General features: G+C 44.9%; 1 protein-coding gene across 3 annotated transcripts in view; it reads left to right on the top strand.

Annotated features, from left to right (window-relative positions):
• The first annotated feature begins 4,330 nt into the window (after window positions 1-4,330).
• tbc1d9 (TBC1 domain family, member 9 (with GRAM domain)) overlaps window positions 4,331-20,970 on the top strand; it is a 79,542-nt gene continuing 62,902 nt past the window's right edge. For 2 of the 3 annotated variants that reach the window (XM_070872138.1, XM_070872140.1), the window contains exon 1: window positions 4,331-4,985. In XM_070872138.1, coding sequence (XP_070728239.1) covers window positions 4,865-4,985 — 121 coding nt within the window. In that variant the 5' untranslated portion in view covers window positions 4,331-4,864. The remainder of the gene's footprint in view (window positions 4,986-20,970) is intronic. The other variant, XM_070872139.1, reaches the window with a different exon arrangement.

The following is a 20,970-nucleotide window of genomic DNA, read 5'->3' on the forward strand; positions in this document are numbered from 1 at the left end:
CAACGGCTCATGTTGGAGGTGTGGAGGCAAACACACAGCCAGAGCTTGCAGGTATCAGCAATATACCTGCAGAAACTGCAACGTCAGCGGTCACTTGGTGCGTATGGGCAGGAAGCCTGCAGCCAGGTTAACGTACGAGGAGGACGGGCCCGATGTAAGCCCTACGAGGCCAAATGGACACTGGGGGAAATCGCTGGAAGCTGAAGTTCAGTGAGTTCATGTGGAGCACATATACAGTTCATACACCAGGACGCCACCGATAATGATGAAAGTGCTCCTCAATGGCATTCCAGTATCAATGGAGCTAGACACAGGGGTCAGCCAGTTCCTGATGCATGTCAAACAGTTTGACAAGTTGTGGGTGTCCAAGGCCAGGAGGCCAAAATTATTACCGATTGACGCACAGCTACGGACATATACAAAGGAGATCATTCCGGTGCTAGGCAGCGCCACAGTACACGTGACTCACAAAGATTCGGAGAACAGGTTGCCACTCTGGATTTTCCTGGGGGTCAGTCCCGCTCTGCTGGGGAGGAGTTGGCTTGCTGTCATGAACTGGAAATGGAACGATGGCAATGCAATTTCTTCTGTGGAGCGAATATCATGCTCACAGGTCCAGGACAAATTTGACCCACTATTTCAACCCGACATTGGCACGTTCATGGGGACCAAGGTAGTGATTCACATAAACCCGGGCGCCAGGCCAGTACACCACAAAGCCAGAGCGGTGCCGTACATAATGCGGGAAAAGATAGAAGGCGAATTGGACCGCCTGCTGAGGGAAGGCATCATCTCGCCAGTCGAATTCAGTGACTGGGCGAGCCCGATTGTGCCGGTGCTCAAGGCGGATGGGTTGGTCAGGATATGTGGTGATTACAAGGCCACCATCAATCGGGTGTCACTCCAAGACCAGTACCCGCTTCCGAGAGCGGAGGACCTCTTTGCGCACTTTTTTCAAAATTGGACCTGACCTCAGCTTACATGACCCAGGAGATGGCAAGTGAGTCGAAGAAGCTGACCACCATCACGACACACAAGGGGTTGTTTCAGTAGAACAGATGTCCATTCGGGTTCGCTCGGCCGCCGCGATCTTTCAATGAAATATGGAAAGCCTCCTCAAGTCGATTTCAAGGACAGTGGTTTTTCAAGACGACATCCTTATCACGGGTTTGCGATACTGAAGAACACCTCCACAACCTGGAGGAAGTGCTACGCAGACTGGGCCGAGTAGGTCTGCGACTGAAAAAGTCGATGTGTGTCTTCCTAGCTCCAGAGGTAGAATTCCTGGGGATGAGGGTAGCAGCAGACGGGATCAGACCTACTGCATCCAAAACGGAAGCGATCCAGAGAGCACCCAGACCCCGTAACACGACGGAGCTGCGTTCGTTCCTGGGGCTCCTGAACTATTTTGGTAACTTTCTTCCCAAATTGAGCACGCTGTTAGAGCCGCTACACGTGCTCCTACGCAAATGTCGTGAATGGGTCAGGAAAGGGCTTTAGATAGAGCACACAATTTGTTATGTTCCAACAATCTGTTTACGCTATATGACCCATGTAAGAAACTTATTCTAACGTGCGATGCGTCGTCCTATGAGGTCGGGTGTGTGTTGCAGCATATCAATGCCAAGGATCAGTTACAGCCGGTAGCTTATGCCTCCAGAAATCTGTCCCAAGCAAAAAGGGGCTACGGGATGGTAGAAAAGGAAGCGCTTGCATGTGTATATGCAGTAAAAAAAATGCACCAGTATCTGTTTGGCAGGAAATTTGAGCTGGAGACAGATCACAAACCCCTACCGTCCCTTTTGGCTGACAACAAGGCCATAAATGCAAATGCGTCGGCCCGCATATAGAGGTGGGCATCACGTTAGCCGCCGATGACTATACAACTCGGCACAGACCGGGCACTGAAAACTGCGCCGATGCACTCAGCAGGCTCCCACTTGCCACCACCGAGGGGGCAACCGAGCATGCTGCTGAGATGGTCATGGCTGTTGAAGCTTTCGAAAGCAAAGGCTCACCCTTGACAGCCCATCAGATCAAAGTCTGGACAAATAGAGACCCGCTACTGTCTTTAGTCAAGAAATGTGTCCTAAATGGGGACTGGGCAGCCACGTATGGGGCATGCCCTGAGGAATTTAAGCCATTTCACAGGCGCAAGGATGAACTCTCAATTCAGGCCGATTGCCTACTATGGGGAAACCGAGTAGTCATGCCCCAGATGGGCAGAGAGGTGTTCATCCGAGAACTCCACAATGAGCACCCGGGCATTGTCATGATGAAGGCAATTGCCAGGTCACACGTTTGGTGGCCAGGGATAGATGCAGACCTGGAACTTTATGTTCGCAGGTGCAACACATGTGCCCAGCTGGGCAATGCGCCCAGGGAAGCCCCCCCTTAGCCCCTGATCCTGGCCCGCCAAGCCATGGTCATGCATCCATGTGGACTACGCAGGTCCTTTCATGGGAAAAATGTTTTTGGTTGTCATAGACTACTCCAAATGGATCGAGTGTGACATTCTCAATTCAAGCACATCCTCTGCCACGGTAGAAAGTCTACGGGCAATGTTCACTGACCATGGTCTACCGGACGTCTTGGTCAGCGACAATGGTCTATGCTTTACAAGCATTGAATTCCAGGACGTCATGGCAGGAAATGGTATCAACCATGTCAGAACGGCACCGTTCAAGCCGGCCTCAAATGGCCAGGTGGAACGAGCAGTGCAGATAATCAAACAGGGGATGCTCAGACTCCAAGGGGGTTCCCTACAAAGCCGCTTATCACGCCTCCTGTTGGCCAATAGATCCTGTTGGCCAATAGATCCCAACCACACGTGCTCACAGGGGTTCCACCCGCAGAGCTGCTAATGAAAAGGACGCTCAAAACCAGGTAATCCCTTATACACCCCACCATGAAAGAAATTGTTGAGAGCAGGTGCCGTCACAATGTGATTACCATGTCGGGAATGCGAGAGTGCGATGTATTGATGTCAATGACCCTGTCTTTGTCCTCAACTACGCTGCAGGGCCCAAATGACTCGCAGGCACTGTGATTGCCAAAGAGGGGAATAAGATTCTGGTAGTTAAACTTACCAATGTACAAATCTGCCGCAAACACGTGGATCAAACAAAAAGGAGGTTCAGCAACCCCATAGAAGAAGCAGAGGAAGATCACGATGTAGAGTTCGCTCCACCACAGGTAACCGAACACCGGAACCAAGTGGAGGAGAGCCTAGTCACTGTGGGCAGTTCGGACAGGCCTGAGGCACCGCAAACAGGAGACACTCAGGCCAGCGCCCAACAACCGGAGCCCCAACTCAGGCGCTCTACAAGGGAGCGTAAACCACCAGAGAGACTTAACCTGTGATCCCAATAAGACTATTGGGGGGGGGGGGGGAGAAGCTGATGTCATGTATTCAAATGTCATTGGCCAATAGATCCCAACCACACGTGCTCACAGATATCAACTGACCTAAGTTGTACACCGTGAGAACACCGACCACTAGGTGGTGAACTTGTGGGAGACACGCCTAACCTGGACTTTCAGGTATAAAAGGGGAAGCTCCACCCACCTCCTTCACTTCAGTGGTGGTTAATAAAGGTTAGTGGTCACAGAGTGACCTTCTCTCAAGTATGGGCCTCGTGTGCATTTATACTGTATAGTAAGGCCATATTACTGAGGAAACTTGTTTTGTACCCCAACCCTCAAAAAGCAGCATATGAGGCAAAATTTTAATACACTTCCAACCTCGCATTATTCGAGGCGCATAAGAATGGTCTGCGTCCACAAGGTTAAGCTGCCTTTTCTCTGTCCAGTTGATGAGGCAACAGCAATTGGGTAATTGCGAAGGTTAACAGTTGGGAGTCCTTGGCCGAAGACCGTCCTAGGTGGAGAAAGTGCATGGGGGAGGGCGTTGAGCTCTTCCAATCTCAACGGCGCGAGTGTGAAGAGGTCAGACGCAGGCAGCGGAAGGAGCGTGCGGCAAATTAGCCCCACCTCCCTTTCCCCCCCCCCCCCCGACGAATGTCTGTCCCACCCGTGACAGGGTCTGTGGCTCTCATATTGGACTATTCAGCCACCAAAGAACTCACTTTCGGAGTGGAAGCAACTCTTCCTCGATTCCGAGGGACTGCATATGATGATGATGATGATGATGAATTGCGAAGTGCATCATCTGCAACGTTTAACGGATGCTTCAGCACAATAGCACGGGTGGCTGATGTAAGACGCAATGGAGAGAGTCAGGGCGGTGCTCACTGACAACGTGACGGTGACGGAGCCGCCGCTGTTGACATTCTCGAGATGTGAATCAGCCACTGGCGCTTGTCCCATTGCAACAACGGGCGCCTCGCGCGACATTTACTCGCGTTCGTTGGTTCCTGCCTCCGTCCCGCGCAGTTGTATTCTTTTGAACAACCGCGGAGTTCGAATTCGATTGTTTTTATTTTATAGGCGCGTCGGTTTACGTCATGACGTAACAATAACACCGTGCACGGACGCAGCAGCGTGTTTGAATCGGGTTCGGTGATTGTTTTTCTTTAGTTCGGTTGTCGACAACCTCTGTTGTGACTAAATGCCTGCTTTTTTATTTATTTTGCGACAGCAATTTATACTTTTTTAATCAGGGTTGTTTTTAAGATATATATAATATAAACACAGGGAGGGACGCCCCCCCCCGGCCGCTGTGTGAAGAGAGCTCCATTCGGCGGTGTTTTCTATGATGCTGCGGTTGTCGCAGGTCGGCTAGTGTTGTCACGCGGTGCCCGGGCTCCCCGCCGCGAGCTCGGTTCCGCGAGCCGCTGAGATTTATCGTGTTCGCACCACTTTGCTGCTGCTGCTGCAGCATCAGCAGCCACCGCCGCCAGCGATGTGGCTCAATCCCGAAGAAGTGCTGCTGGCCAACGCGCTGTGGGTGACGGAGAGAGCCAACCCGTACTTCGTGCTGCAGAGGAGAAAGGGGCACGGTGAAGGGGGCGGAGGGCTGGCTGGTAAGGCAACCAGTGAAAGCTGAAAATCTGCTGTGCCAAACGGGAATGCAATGCAAACGTGTTCCAAGTGTGCATTTGAGTGCTGTGCGGTTCAACGTTAATTGCTGTGATTTGATCATTTATGTTGGATTTAGGACACCTATACTTTCTGGGGAGGGGAAGGAACAAAATATTTTAGATGTAAACATAATGTAGCCGCCTGGGTATGTCACCCTTTTTTTTTATCTCAGCGATATAATTTTACTATGATGCGGATGCAAATTACCAATTTAAATGCACATCTTGGAGTATTCCAATTACGTAGCACGTAAAATTTTGTTAAATAGTTTCTACAAAATATGTCATTTCACCTCCAGTTAAGATCTGTACTGTAAGTCAAAAGATTTGTTTCGTTCTTGGAGTAAAAATGATCAATTTCATTATCTAATTAATGATTTGTGATCATTTGCTGTACCTGCAAATCATTTGTGAAATAATGTAAAATGTCTTTTGAATTTCATTGAGTGAAATTTAAGTAAGAAAAATAATGGAAGAACTACTGTATACTAAGAATATTGCTTTGATCAGTTTTCTCTGGGGGGGGGGGGTGGACAGATTACGGTATTTTACAGTAGTAGAATTCAATCCATTGGAAATAAGGTTAGTTCAGAGATGCAAGCAATATCTGTTGGTTAAAATATCAATATACCCTTTACAGGATATTGGAGGTATGGCATAACTTACACAACTGTCTCTCCTTTTGCCTAGTTGATCTCTTCTGTTTCACTGGGTTATTTTTGACACGTTTTAACAATAGATTTCCATTTAAATATCTGCATATGAAGATTGTGCTATAGAAATCATTGTTGTGGGGTTTCAATGCTACATGTAAATAAACCCTCTGCAGGATGTTTATTATAGTATTGTATTTTTCATTGATAATTGCTGCAGATATTTGTAAGTACGGTTTTACAGAGCTTTGCTGCAGACCGAAAGGCTCTTTGTACTGCAGGCTCTCATCCCAAGGGCATCCGAGGCAAAAGCTTTGCTTCCTGTGTAATCAAAGCAACCTTGTTTCTTGTCATGTGATCAAAGCTATTTCTCAGTCTAGGAACCACTGAATGTAGAGATGGAATAACAAGGCATCTGGATTTAATGGATATTTTTAATCATAGAAATTCATATTGTTTTATAAAACAGTTTCTAAATGTTGATGCAGTGTTTTATCTAATGAATGAGAATATGGGAAAAGAGAAACACAATAAGAATTGGCATCTCCTGATGTAAATAATTTTAAAGCAAAACATTTTATTTTGGAGGACTTATTTAAAGGTAGTAATGGTGATTAGAACCCTTCTGCTTCTGGTATCCTGTATCAACATCAAGCTATGCCTGTTCAGGCATAGTATGGCAGGATGCAAAGTAAAGTTCCATTAGCTCTTGCTCCTTTTAAAGGAGAAAAGGCATGTTTTTTTTTGTTCAAAATAAAAAAAAATTTTCTATTTAAAAGAAACATTATCACCTGCTAGAAAATTATATTGACCATTTTACAGAGTCATGGAGACAGACATTGTTTTTCTGGGGCTCAGCCAGCTCTGGATCAGCTTTGAGCTGCCAAAGTGTCAGCTCCAATGAAAATCAGTGTCTGTGAAGTCTGCATCACCGAAGCCAGAAGTAGAACCCTGAAGTCAGTCTCCATAAACCTGAAAATGGCCTGTAACATGAACAACATTTTCTAGCAGTTAATGTATAGATTTATTTGTTTAACTAAAGGTACTCTCAATTTCAAATTATTATACTTTATTTCGTGTTCAAATGTCTATGTAAATACTATATAATGTGTAATATATTCCTTGCTGTTTTAAAATAAATATAACAACCTCACCCCAACAGAAACCTACCACCTTAGATCTCCCTCTAGGCGACTTTAATGGGAAAATGTGAGGTTATCCACTTTGAATGAAAAAATAGAAAAGCAAATTATAATTTAAATGGAGAAAAATTGCAAAGTGCTACAGTACAGAGGGACCTGGGGGTCCTTGTGCATGAAGCACAAAAAGTTAGTATGCAGGTACAGCAAGTGATCAGGAAGGCAAATGGAATGTTGGCCTTTATTGCAAGGGGGATGGAGTATAAAAGCAGAAGTATTGCTACAACTGTACAGGGTATTGGTGAGGCCACACCTGGAGTGTACTGTGTACAGTTTTGGTCTCCGTATTTAAGGAAGGATATACTTGCATTGGAGGCTGTTCAGAGAAGGTTCACTAGGTTGATTCCGGGGATGAGGTTGACTTATGAAGATATACACATTGGAGTTCAGAAGAATGCAAGGTGATCTTATCGAAACATACAAGATAATAAGGTGGATGCAGAGAGGATATTTCCACTCATGGGGAAACTAAAACTAGGGGACATAGTCTCAGAATAAGGGGCTGCCCATTTACAACTGAGATGAGGAGGAATTTCTTCGCCTGAGGGTTGTAAATCTATGGAATTCTCTGCTCGAGAGAGCTGTGGCGGCTGGGTCTTTGAATATATTTAAGGCAGAGATGGACAGATATTTGAATGATAAGGGAGTAAAGGGTTATGGGGAATGGGCAGGGAAGTGGAGCTGAGTCCATGATCAGATCAGCCATGATCTTATTAAATGGCGGAGCAGGCTTGAGGGGCCAGGTTGCCTACTCCTGCTTCTATTTCTTATGTTCTTATCACTGATCCTCCAGTCGGAGACCGGCTGCATTCATTTTAATGATTGTAAGCCAATCCAAAGCCATCCAACCCGAGGAAAGCACTTAACGTCCGGGCACGCTATATATTTTGTTAGTGGATAATCTGCAGCAGACCCACTGAGCTCTGACAATCTGGCCCTAGACGTCCAGGCAGCACAGTATTAATTACTTGCATTTCTTATTCTATGGATTGTTCTGTTTGAGCTTTGTGTTTGGAATTTGTTGTTTTTGCTCTGTTACCGCATTGATAAATTCTCCTCGCCCGTCCCGACCTCCGCTCCTCGCCCGTCCCGACCTCCGAGAAGCGGAGGTCGGGAACGGGTGCGTTTCGGAGGTTGGGAATGGAGAGGAGAGGATGGACGAGGCACGAAGGAGTGGAGAGGTCAGAGCCCAGAGGTGGAGCAGCGTGGCCAAGATTAAGGAAAGGCACAGCACAGGCCAATAGCAAGGTTGTGAGGCTTTCATTGCGTACTATGAATTTCACGTGCAGAGAGGTCCTGTGGGAAGGAGGACAGTAGGAGTATGTTTGAGTTTGTGTATATGTTTTGGCACATGCGGCGGAGCCTGATCTCTAGTCGTCTTCGATCCCCTTGCCACTGAACCAAGACCTTGCTCTGTCAAGCCCATGTGGTGGCTAGTGAGCACCGGCCACCCCATGTTTAAAAGAATTCACGTACAGGCATCTGTCACCTGAGTACTCCTTTTTTAGTGTGGAAGCAATTCATCCTCGACCCCAAGGGACTGCCTATGATGATGAGATAAATTCTGAATTAGTACAGCAAGATCAGCACTGTGACATGTAAAATAATGAAGCATAGATTTAAGCTTTATATGTGGCCTTTGAGGCTCTGGCATGCATCGTTGTGGCCACAGAAACAAAAAACGCTTGTTCGCTCTTGATACTAGTGTAACAGCAATAATGAACTGAAACACAAAATCCAGAACCGAGCACAAATGGAATCATAGCGATTTCTCAGTAGCTTAAATAAAAGTTTGTTTCTTTGTGTTGCTGGTTTACAGTGTTTTCTGTTGGTCATGCTGGTATTGTAGCTTCCTTTTTTGAAATTCAACCTTGCACCTTCCTAAGGGAGGTGGCAAACGATCTATATAGAACTGACTTAGTGGCGTAACTACATTATGCTGCTCGCATGCAAAGAAAACATTTTATAATTTCCAAATAAACTTGTATAATTAGACTTCAAAGATGTTTGTACTACCAGCCAAAGACAGCAGGTCACATTTCTCATGCATTTTCTTTTATAGCAACAAGTTTAATTAAATACTTGTCAATCTTCTGTGATGTTGCACATGGGAGTCCAGGTCAAATATAGTCTTCAGGTGAAGCTGAGTTACAGGGCTGGGATCATTGAAGCAGGGCATGCAGTTGTAATTCAGTCCTTATTTAGTCATGCTCTCTCCATACCTTCATACAGGTGTAATACTTCGATTATTTACAGTCAAATAGCAAAACTGAGGTGCTACAGTGCCACCACTGGTGATGGGCTGTAATTACAGTGCGATGCGTTTACATAAGCAGTTTCTGTTATAAATGTGGACATATGAATTTAAAATTGAATAGTTGGCAAGCAGTATGCACAGATGTAAGTTTGCTTTAATGTTATAAATCTTAATGCAACAAATATATAACTAACTAAAGTATAATAGGCCTACTGTATAAAAAGTAAAGATTTTCAAGGACTTTTTCCAAACTCCTGTGAATTGGTGCCACTTCTAAGTTCAACAAATTTGTTTCAACAGCAGTGTTTAGGATGTGTCCAGGGTTCATAATTATTTCAGCACTAAGGAAATACAAACTTATGAAATGTGCATGAATTCTGAAACCTTTGTTGTTAGAGGAATTTCTCAAGTTGAGATGTAGCTTTGATTATTTTTATGTGCTATAGAATTATGAGATGTTAGCTGAGTAGTTCAAAGACTCCTGAGATGTACATTTTGCATGGAATGCGTGAAGTTCAACCATGTCAGGGAACCCCTGTATTTAATGAATCTTTCTTAACAATGTAAAACTCATTGGTGAATTTGATAAGAGTCTGATTTCACGGGTTCTGCCCAACCCTTGCAAAACATATAGCTTTATGTTTGAGGCAGTTGAAAGATTGGCCCCAAACTAAATATTTTATGATCACCTTTTGTGAAGGTAAAGTGTTTCTTTTGCCATCCTGACCACCTCTCTTCGTCGAGTTTTAAATAATTTGGGGGTAAATTTTCATAATTGCCTGGGAGGTAATCTAGTGAAGTGGATCACCCATATGTTGTAGAACTTGTTCGATTGTCATCCTGTTGAAATTAGAAAAATTAAAATTGGGCTGGTTCTAAATTCCAGATTTAGGCCCAAGTGGTGAAGATGAAAATTTACCCCATTCAGTCCTAACCTTGTTATTGATTTAATGCCTAACCTCTCATTAAACAAACTCTACCTCTACTGATTTCTATAATTTTTGAGACTTTGTTTTCACACTTAGAACCTTAGTAGATGTACAATAATTTCCATTCATATTATTATGACAGTCCTGTCAGCAAAGTGTAAATGGAGCCTCAGACTGACTTTCTAACCTGCCTTTTACCAGTAGCAGTTGTCTCCAGGCAATATGGATGCTAATGTTATGCATGCATTATTATATTTCCATTCTTTCGGATCACCTGTTCAGTTGTACTATTAAGGTCCAAATTATGCAGTAGTACAGTAGCTTATCCATATGCATTATTGATTTGCAGGTCGAGGTAGTCTTTCTCCAGTTGAGAACAGATGCACACAAAAGTGAGGGGGTTGATTTATGAGGAAAAGTTGAGAAGGTTGGGCCTCTACTCATTGGAATTCAGAAGAATGAGAGATGATCTTATCGAAACGTATAAGATTATGAGGGGGCTTGACAAGGTGGATGCAGAGAGGATGTTTCCACTGATGGAGGAGACTAGAACTAGGGGGCATAATCTTAGAATAAGGGGCTGCCCATTTAAAACTGAGATGAGGAGAAATTTATTCTCTGAGGGTTGTAAATCTGTGGAATTCACTGCCTCAGAGAGCTGTGGAAGCTGGGTCATTGAATAAATTTAAGACCAAGATAGTTTCTTTACTGATAAGGGGTTATGGGGAGCGGGAGGTAAAGTGGATCTGAGTTCATGGTCGGATCAGCCATGATCGTATTGAATGACGGAGCAGGCTCAAGGGACCATATGGCCTACTCCTGCTCCTATTTCTTATGTTCTTAAGTGGATCTTGGCTACAGAATGTTTGGCACTGCATGCCTTTATTACATTCTTTAACTTAAGCCTTTTCTCAAAATCATCAGCTTATACTTTGCTGTACCAGAAGTCTTGAACACATTTTTAAGCTAGGTTTCAAAGTGCCCAGTTCACAGTATAAGTTTTCATTTAACCTGAAATGAAACTTTCATCTTGTTGTAGATCTTTTGGAACTGTCCCTACAGTAAATTCATTTTTATCCCACAAATGAGTTGGAAAAACATATTTCATAGTGCAGAGATTAAAGACTGCTAATACATACACAATGTGTTACAGTTTAATCTTAAGACATTCTTGATTAGGTTGGAAAGAAATGGTCTTTGTATATAGAGTCATCTGAAGCCTTGTTGTGCTGGGAACTGAGATTGGATTGGATCTATTTTTAAGGGATTTAAGAACATAAGAAATAGGAACAGGAGTAGGCCATACGGCCCCTCGAGCCTGCTCTGCCATTCAATAAGATCATGGCTCATTTCTTAATGGGATAGTTCTTGCTGGCTCTATTGCTAAGTCATCTTCTATCTGACAGGATCAATATTCTGCAATGACACTGGAAAAGCATTTAGAGTCCAGCATCTCTTGGAGTCCTTACAACTTGAAAATTCTTGAAAGTTTATATGCAGGCACATTTGGAATACAATTTACCCTAGCTTTAACGGAAGGCGGAAAGCACAGATTCACTAGAATGTTACCAGAGCTCCAAGTAATAGATTATGAGGAGAGATTACATAAACTAGGCTTGTATTCCCTGGTGATTTGATTGTGATTTATAGGATTTTGAAAGGAATTGATAGAATAGACAGAGAGAAACTTTTTCCACTAGTGGGGATTCTAGGACAAGGGGATTAACCTTAAAATCAGAATGAGGCCATTCAGGAAAGAAGATCTTCACACACACGGTGGTAGAAGTGTGGAACTCTCTGCCACAAAAAGAAATAGATGTCCGTTCAGTTAATAATTTTAAATCTGAGATCGATAGATTTTTGCTAGTCAAGGGTATTAAGGGATATGGAGCCAAAGCAGGTGGATAGAGTTAAGATTCAGATCAGCCATGATCTCATTGAATAGCGGAACAGACTCGATGGGCTGAATGGCCAGCTCCTGTTCTGATGTTCCTAAACACAAGGATAAGAACCTAGCTCATTACACTTAGGGTGTTCTGTAGTAAATAAGACTGCAGAGTTGCCTGTGTATAAATTAATGTTTTCATGTTTATGACGTGTTTCAATTCTTACAGATTTTGGTGGAGCGGGCATCTTGAGATGCGCCTCATTAGTTAGACATATTCGTGCATGTTTAGGTTTAAAAAAATGCTGTCCAAAAAGTTGCTGGAAGTGCGAGCTGATAACGATGAGGCATGGGCAACAGGGCATCTGGAACAATGGGACACACCGTGCATCTCTTTTGATCAATGAGATTAAAGGATTAAGAAATAAACAGGAAGGTCTAAGAAGGAGGATGAATTCAATGTCAAAATCAGGTACAGAATAAGAACTAGAGAAGTAAAAAAAAAAGATTGGATTAATGGAGAGTGGAAAAAAGAGACCAAGGAAAAGTAAGATTATTTTTTTTAATTCTAAAATTTGCTATTTTTAAAATCTTCTAAACTAATTCACAACCTGAAGGAATGAAACTCTACACTTATAATTATATACTTTCTGGGCAAATGAGGTTAATTGGTAGTCGTTAGCAATTATCATGTCGTTAAGAGTATTTGTGTTGTTACTTACAAAACTTAACTTTCTGTGGTGAGTTTGATGGACAATTAATTTGTGAATGAAGCAACTTCATGAAAATCACAGGGAGGTTAAGCGCCATTTTCACAAAGCTAATGGCGGAATGGCACAAATCGGTCAACAACTTGAGGCGATTCGCAATTCACGGGGTATCTTTTCCTCACTACAAGTTGCTGGCCTAATTGTGCATTGATAACCGCGTGTGTCGTTCACACATTATTATTTTTCAGCAAAATCTGGCATAATATGTTTTCAAGATTTTCATGTTTGTTTTGGGTCACCATTCCTCCATTGATGGGATATTCAGTGGTCATACTTTGCAAGTGTATGATTATAAGTGATACAGCTGAGAAACTGTTTTATGTGCTAATCTTATTTGCATTACATCAACATGATCATTTCATTGCCTGACTGAAGAAGTATTATAAAGTATTTGTTCAGGTGTATTACAGTACTATAACACTTGGATTTAAAGTTTTATCTAATTTATTTATGTATGAAAAGTCTTTTATTTTAATGTACATGAAATCTATTGTAAGTGTAGACCTGCACCAAATACTATTTTTCCTATCACCCCTGTCCTTACTAGCCTACGTTGAGTCCTAATTCCCCAATGCCTCAAGTTAAAATTCTTATCCTTGTGCATCAATCGTAAATGACCCCCCCTTCTATCTCTGTAACTTCCTCTGTGCAATAACACCCCACCCCCCCAAGAACTCTCCATTCCTCTGATTCCAGCTTCACCCCAACATTGTTGACCATGCTTTCAGTCATCTAAGCGCCAAGCTCTGAAATTTCTTCTCTAAACCTCTCTCCTCTCCATCTCCCTCCTCTTTTTTTTTTAAGACCCTCCTTAAAATCTACCAATTGGGCCAAGCTTTTGGTCACCACTCTTAAAATCTCCTCCTTTGGCTTTTTTTCCTTTTGCCTGATGTCTCTGTAAAGCCTCATGGGATATTTTTCTATGTTAAAATCTGTGCCCATCTTTCCCGCAACACCATGTTTAAACCCGTCCAATCAGATTTCCACTCCTGCCACAGCAGTGATCAAAGTCACAAATGACATACTATGTGACTGACCATGGTAAATTATCTCTCTTCATCCTTCTTAATCTGTATGCATCCTTTGACACGGTTGACCACACCATCCTACTGGAATGCCTCTGCTCCATCATCCAGCTGGGTGGGACTGCTTGGTTGGTTTCGTATTTATTCAGTCGTAGCCAGAGAATCACCTGAAATGGCTTCTCTTTCCACTCCTGCACTGTTACCTCTGGAGTTCCCAAGGACCTACCCTCGGTCCCTTCCTGTTTCTCATCTACATGCTGGCCCTCATTGTCATCTGAAAGCACATCATCAAGTTTCACATATATGCTGATAGCACCCAACTTAACCTCACCACCACCTCTCTCGGCCCCTCCACAGTCTCTCTGATTTGTCATGCTGCTTGTTTGATATCCAGTCCTGGATGAATAGAAATTTTCTCCAACTGGTAAGACCAAAGTCATTGTCTTGTATCATCGATACAAACTATATTCCCTAGCCACCGACTCCTTTCCTCTCCCTGGCTGAACCAGACCGTTCGCAACCTTGCTGTCCTATTTGATCCTGAGATGAGCTTCCGACCGCATATCCGCTGCATCACCAAGACCGCCTACTTCCACCTCCATAACTTCGCTCATTTCTGCTCCTGCCTCAGCTTATCTATTGCTGAAACCCTCATCCATGCATTAGTTACATCTAGACTTGACTCTTCCAATGTTCTACTGGCCAGCCTCCCATCCTAACTTGCACCAAGACTCATTCACTCATCACCCTGTGCTGACTGACCTATATTGGCTCCCGGTCCAGCAATGCCTAGATTTTTACATTTTCATCCTTGTACTCAAATCCTTCCATGGCCTTGCCCCTCCCTATCTCTTTAACCTCCTCCAACTCTCCAAGATCTCTGTGCTCTCCTAATTCTGACCTCTTGCCCATCCTTGATTTTGAATCGCGCCACAGCTGCCTGGACTTTAAGCTCGGCGTTCCCTTCCTAAACTTCTACGCCTCTCTACCTCCTTTTTTAAGTCACTCCTTAAAATCTACCTTTGACCAAGCTTTTCGTCACCTATCCTAATATATCCTTATGTGGCTTAGTGTCAAATTTTGTTTGATAATGTTCATATGAAGTGCCTTGGGACGTTTTACTACATTAAAGGTGCTACATAAATGCAAGTTGTTGCTGAAAAATACATTTCCAATGACTGATGTAATAGCCAAGATTAAGCTTGGGGGTAATGTCACAAATTGTAGGAGTTTGCTGTTGCACCTTTATGAACAGATTGAGTCAAGAGTAAACTTGGGCAACCAAAATGTTCCAAGTCCCAATTAACTCCTTGATTATCTGAGTTTTTGGGGGGAATGAAGAAGGAATTAGATAGGTGAAATAAATGCCATTCACATCTCATCTAGCCAGTCCAAGCACGGACTGATTTGCAGTTAGCAATTTTTAATGTTGGGCAGTCTGAGATTCCAATGTGTCAATGATTGTTCTACAAGATTCGACATTTTAACATTTATTCTGTTATCAGTTCATTTAACCCTTTCTCATTTTGGTTGGGCTAATCAAGCCTGAATACACTACTCAGAAGTTGTACTATATTTTTATAAGTAAAGTTGTGGCACATAGACACTTTGAATCCAGCAGGAATACTTGGTTGTAAGTTCCTAGATGTAATGACCACCATATACTATTCGGTTTTAATAGATATTGAAGTCAATTGCATAATTCAGCATGCTTAGCCAGAGTGTTTTCATCGGCCACACCTGGGATTAATTTCACCCTGACTGGGATGAAAGTAGCTTTGCTCTTAGCTGCGGGGGAGGGGGGGGGCGGATGGCTATATGAAACTAGGACATTCTCAACATAGTTTATAGTGGGTGCAAGTTCATAAAGTAAATGTGCTCTTAATAGATACTTGGTGTAGATAATAGAATAATACAAACTAATTCATTAGGAATTGTTTTTTGAGTTTCAGCTCAAGACAGAGTTGCCCAAGCTTTTCTATATGTGGGTCACATAAATCTGTATGATGGAGTTTTGGGGGCCATGTGAAGTATAAATGCATTAATTTGTCTATATTTTGAGTCATTTATACGAACAGGTCTTAGTACTCGGATTTAGAATTTATTCACTGCTGAGGCAACGATGCTAAGAACAGTCCTTTCCAACCCTCAGGCTCCTGAAATTCCATACCGACTAAACCAGCGAGTAAGAAATATAAGCTGGATTGAGTTGGCTGGGCTTTGTGGCCCAAAAAGCCTGTAAATGCACGATATCAGGAATTATTTTTTTTAAAGAAGAGTTCCTGGCCTAGAAATTTATCTCTGGCGCTGACCCAAAACGGGCGGTATCGATTGGTCTGCCGTTATGAGTATAGCTCTCTGTGCAACTGAATATCAGGCGCTGCTTATAATGGGCGACCGATTTGATGTCGCACATTTTGTGCCACTATCCGAGATGAATTTCTAGGCCAGGAAATCAAATGTAAAAAAAAAAACTTTTTCCTGGTATCGTGCATTTACAGGCTTTTGAATTCAAACCATCCTTTTTTCGAACTGAAGATAGCTAACAATCTATTATCATCATCAAAGACAGTCCCTCGAAATCGAGGAACACTTGCTTCCACTCTAAAAGTGAGTTCTCAGGTGAGGTGGCTGTACAGTCCAATATGGGAATTACAGTCTCTGTCACAGGTGGGGCAGACAGTGGTTGAAGGAAAGGGTGGGTGGGGAGCCTGGTTTGCCTCATGCTCCTTCTGCTATCTGTGCTTGATTTCTGCATGCTCTCGGCGACAAGATTCTAGGTGCTCAGCGCCCTCCCGGATGCTCTTCCTCCACTTTGGACAGTCTTGGTCAGGGATTCCCAGTTGCTGGTGGGGATGTTGCACTTTATCAAGGAGGCTTTGAGGGTGTCCTTGAAACGTTTCCTCTGCCCACCTGGGGCTCGCTTGCCGTGTAGGAGTTCTGAGTAGAGCACTTGCTTAGGGAGTCTCGTGTCGGGCATGCGGACGATGTGGCCTGTTCAACGGAACTGGTCGAGCATGGTCAGTGTTTCGATGTTGGCCTGAGCGAGAACACTGGCGTCGGTGAGTCTATCCTCCCAGTGAATTTGCAGTATCTTGCGGAAGCAGCACTGGTGAGATGTCTGCTGTATTTAGTCCACATCTCTGAGCCATGCAGGAGGGCGGGTATCACTACTGCCTTGTAGACCATAAGCTTGGTGCCAGATTTGAGGTTCTTGTCTTCAAACACACTTTTCCTCATGTGACCGAAGGCTGCGCTGGCACACTGGTGTTGGACCTTGTCATCGACGTCTGTCCTTGCTGATAGTAGGCTCCCGAGGTATGGAAAATGGTCCACGTTGTCCAAGGCTACACCGTGGATTTTGATGACTGGGAGCAGTACTGTGTGTCGGGGTCAGGTTGGTGGAGGACCTTTGTCTTACGGATGTTTAGAGTAAGGCCCATGCTTTTGTATGCCTCGGTGAAGGTGTTGACGATGCCTTGGAGTTCGGCCTCTGAGTGTGAGCAGACGCAAGCATCGGTCCGCATACTGTAGTTTGATGACAGAGGATGGGACGACCTTGGATCTAGCCTGGAGGCAGCGAAGGTTGAACAGGTTCTCATTGGTTTTATAGTTTAGTTCCACTGCAGCGGGGAGCTTGTTGAGAGTGAGATGTATCATTGCAATAAGGAAGATGGAGAAGGTCATTGGTGCGATGATGCAGCCCTGCTTGACTCCGGTCCAGTCGTGGATTGGGTCTATGGTGGATCCGTTGGTCAGGATCACGGCTTGCATGTCATCATGGAGCAAGCGGAGGATAGTGACAAACTTTTGGGGGCAGCCAAAACGGAGGAGGACGCTCCATAGTCCCTCACAGTTGACAATGTCAAAGGCCTTTGTGAGGTCAAAGAAGGCCACGTACAAGGGTTGATGCTGTTCCCTGCATTTCTCTTGTAGTTGTCGTGCGGTGAAGATCATGTCCGTTGTATCCCTTAGTGGACAGAATCCGCATTGTGACTCTGAGAAGAGCTCTTCAGCCACAGGGAGAAGACGCTTGAGGAGGATTCTTCCAATGACTTTCCCAGTGGCTGACAGCAGGGAGATTCCTCTGTAGTTACCGCAGTCGGACTTGTCCACTTTTTTGAAGATGGTCACGATTACGGCATCTCTGAGATCTCCTGGCATGCTCTCCTCCTTCCAGATAAGATAGGTGAGGTCATGCATTCGTGTCAATAGTGCTTCTCCGTCATACTTTAGTGTCTCGGCGGTGATTCCATCTGCTCCTGATGCCTTGTTCTTGAACTGACGGATGGCCTTTTCTACTTCGTGCAAGGCTGAGATTTTGCTGAGATGGTGGCGAATAGCATGCTGTGGAATGGAGTCGGACACTCGCGTCGAAGGCAGAGTCTCAGTTAAGGAGATCTTTGAAGTGCTCCTTCCAGCGAGCACTGACTGCCTTGGTGTCCTTAATGAGTGCCTCTCTGTTTTTGGCCAGCAGTAGGATAGGGCCTTGGGTGCTTGGGCTGTAGATGGTCTTGACTGCGCTGAAGAATCCTCGCAAGTCGTGGTTGTCGGCCAGCTGCTGGATCTCCTGTGCTTTCTCCATCCATTATCATAGGCAGTCCCTTGAAATTGAAGAAGACTTGCTTCCACTCCTAAAGTGAGTTCTTTGGTGGCTGAACAGTCCAACACAAGAGCCACAGACTCTGTCACAGGTGGGACAGATAGTCGTCGGGGGAAGTGGGGGGTGGCACTGATTTACCACACGCTCCTTCCGCTGCCTGCGCCTGATCTCTTCACGCAGCGTTGAGATTCGAAGAGCTCTCGAATGCACTTTCTCCATCTAGGGCGGTCTTCGGCCAGGGTCTCCCAAGCGTCAGTGGTGATGTCGCACTTCACCAGGGAGGCTTTGAGGGTGTCCTTGTACCGTTTCCGCTGCCCACCTTTGGTTCATTTGCCACGAAGGAGCTCCGCATATAGCAGTTGTTTAGGGAGTCTCGTGTCTGGCGTGCAGAATAAGTGGCCTGCCCAACGAAACTGATCTAGCATGGTCACTGATTCAATGCTGGGGATGTTAGCCTGGGCGAGGACACTGATTTTGGTGCATCTGCCCTCCCAGGGGATTTGCAGGATCTTGCGGAGACATCGTTGGTGATGTATCTCCAGCGACTTGATGTGTCTTCTGTAAGTCGTCCATGTCTCTGACCCATATAGGAGGGCGGGAATTACTGCAGCCCTGTAGACCATGAGCTTGGTGGTAGGTTTGAGGGCTTGGTCTTTGAACACTTTTTTCCTCAGGCAGCCGAAGGCTGCACTGGTGCACTGGAGGCGATGTTGAATCTCCGCATCAATGTCAGCCTTTGTTGACAAGAGGCTCCCGAGGTATGGGAAATTGTCCACATTGTCGAGAGCCGCGTCATGAATCTTGTTGACTTGGGGGCAGTTGTGTGCGGCGAGGACAGGTTGGTGTAGGACCTTTGTCTCACTGATGTTAAGCGTAAGGCCCATGCTTTCATATGCCTTGGTGAATACATTGACTATACCCTGGAGTTCAGTCTCCGAATGTGCGCAGACGCAGGCATCGTCCGCGTACTACAGTTCAACGACAGAGGTTTGGGTGGTCTTGGACCTGGCCTGGAGGCGGCATATGTTAAACAGCTTCCCACTGGTTCTGTAGTTTAGTTCCACTCTGGCGGAGAGCTTGTTGACAGTGAGGTGGAGCATGGCAGCGAGGAAGATTGAAAAGAGGGTTGGAGCGATGACTTAGCCCTGTTTGACTTTGGTCCGGACGTGGATTGGGTCTGTAATGGATCCGCTGGTAAGGATCACAGCCTGCATGTCGTCGTGGAGCAGGCGAAGGATGTTGACAAACTTTTGGAGGCGTCAAATGCAGGAGGCTGCTCCATAAGCCCTCACGGTCGACAGTGTCAAAGACCTTTTGTAAGATCGAAAAAGGCCATGTATAAGGGCTGGCGCTGCTCCCTGCATTTTTCCTGCAGTTGTCGTGCTGCAAAGATCATGTCCGTTGTTCCCCGTAGGGGACAAACGCCGCACTGTGACTCCGGGAGGAACTCCTCAGCCACAGGGAGAAGACAGTTGAGGAAGACTCCAGCGGCAACCTTCCCAGTGGTTGATAGTAGGGAAATTTCCCTGTAGTTGCCACAGTCGGATTTGTTCCCCTTTTTAAAAATGGACACGATCACTGCATCTCTGAGATCCCCTGGCATGCTCTTTCCCCCCCCCCCCCCCCTCCAAATGAGAGAGATGAGGTCATGTATCCATTCCAACAGCGCCTCTCCGCCATATTTTAGCGCCTCAGCAGGAATTCCATCTGCACCCATAGCCTTGTTGTTCTTGAGCTGTTTTATGGCTTTGTCTACTTCTTGCAGCGTTGGAGTTTCACTGAGGTGGTGGCGGGTTGCATGCTGCGGGATGGAGTTGAGAACACTCAAGTAAAAGGCAGAGTCCATCCACCATCTATTTAAGTCACGGTTTTTTTGTTGGACCTCGGCTTTCAGCCGCCTGTAGAGCTGTTTTGCTGCTCCCAAATTGGGTTGCAGCTTTAAGTTCAGAAATGCCTTGCGCTTGCGGCTTATTAGCTCCTGGATCTCCGGGTCGTTCTCGTCAAACCTGTCTTGGTGTTTCCTGATTGAGTGAACGAGCGTCTCTTCGCAGGTGATGGTTATGGAGGCCTTGAGGGCTGATCTATTAGTGTGTGGTGTGTCTGCTCCAGAAGGACAGAAATCTGAATCCGTCATGGGATTCTTTGGCAGATCCCAAAGAATCTGTTGTCCCTAGTTTTGGAAAGCAAGGATTTGTTGTAAATTTGCTTGGTCGTGTGAAGATAAATAAGGGGAGTAGTAAGATCTGTAGAGATCATTCTGCAGGGGTGAATAACAGCCTAAGCAAGGGGTATATAATCTGGTTAAACTATTAATTTTCAACATTTCCTTAAATCAAAATTTTCTGAATTTTACAACTTTCAAGAGTTGTTAGAAACTGAGAAATTTGCGGCCCAGAAGGAGTTCAGTCCAGCCAGTCTGTGCCGACCAAAAAAGAGCTACCCAGCCTAATCCCACTTTCCAGCTCTTGGTCCGTAGTCCTGTAGGTTACGGCATTTCAAATGCATATCCAAGTACTTCTTAAATGTGATGAAGGTTTCTGCCTCTACCACCCTTTCAGGCAGTGAGTTCCAGACCCCAGCACCTTCTGGGTGAAATAAGTTTTATTC

Source organism: Pristiophorus japonicus, chromosome 2 (genome assembly GCF_044704955.1).
Source record: "Pristiophorus japonicus isolate sPriJap1 chromosome 2, sPriJap1.hap1, whole genome shotgun sequence".
NCBI lineage: Eukaryota > Metazoa > Chordata > Chondrichthyes > Pristiophoridae > Pristiophorus > Pristiophorus japonicus.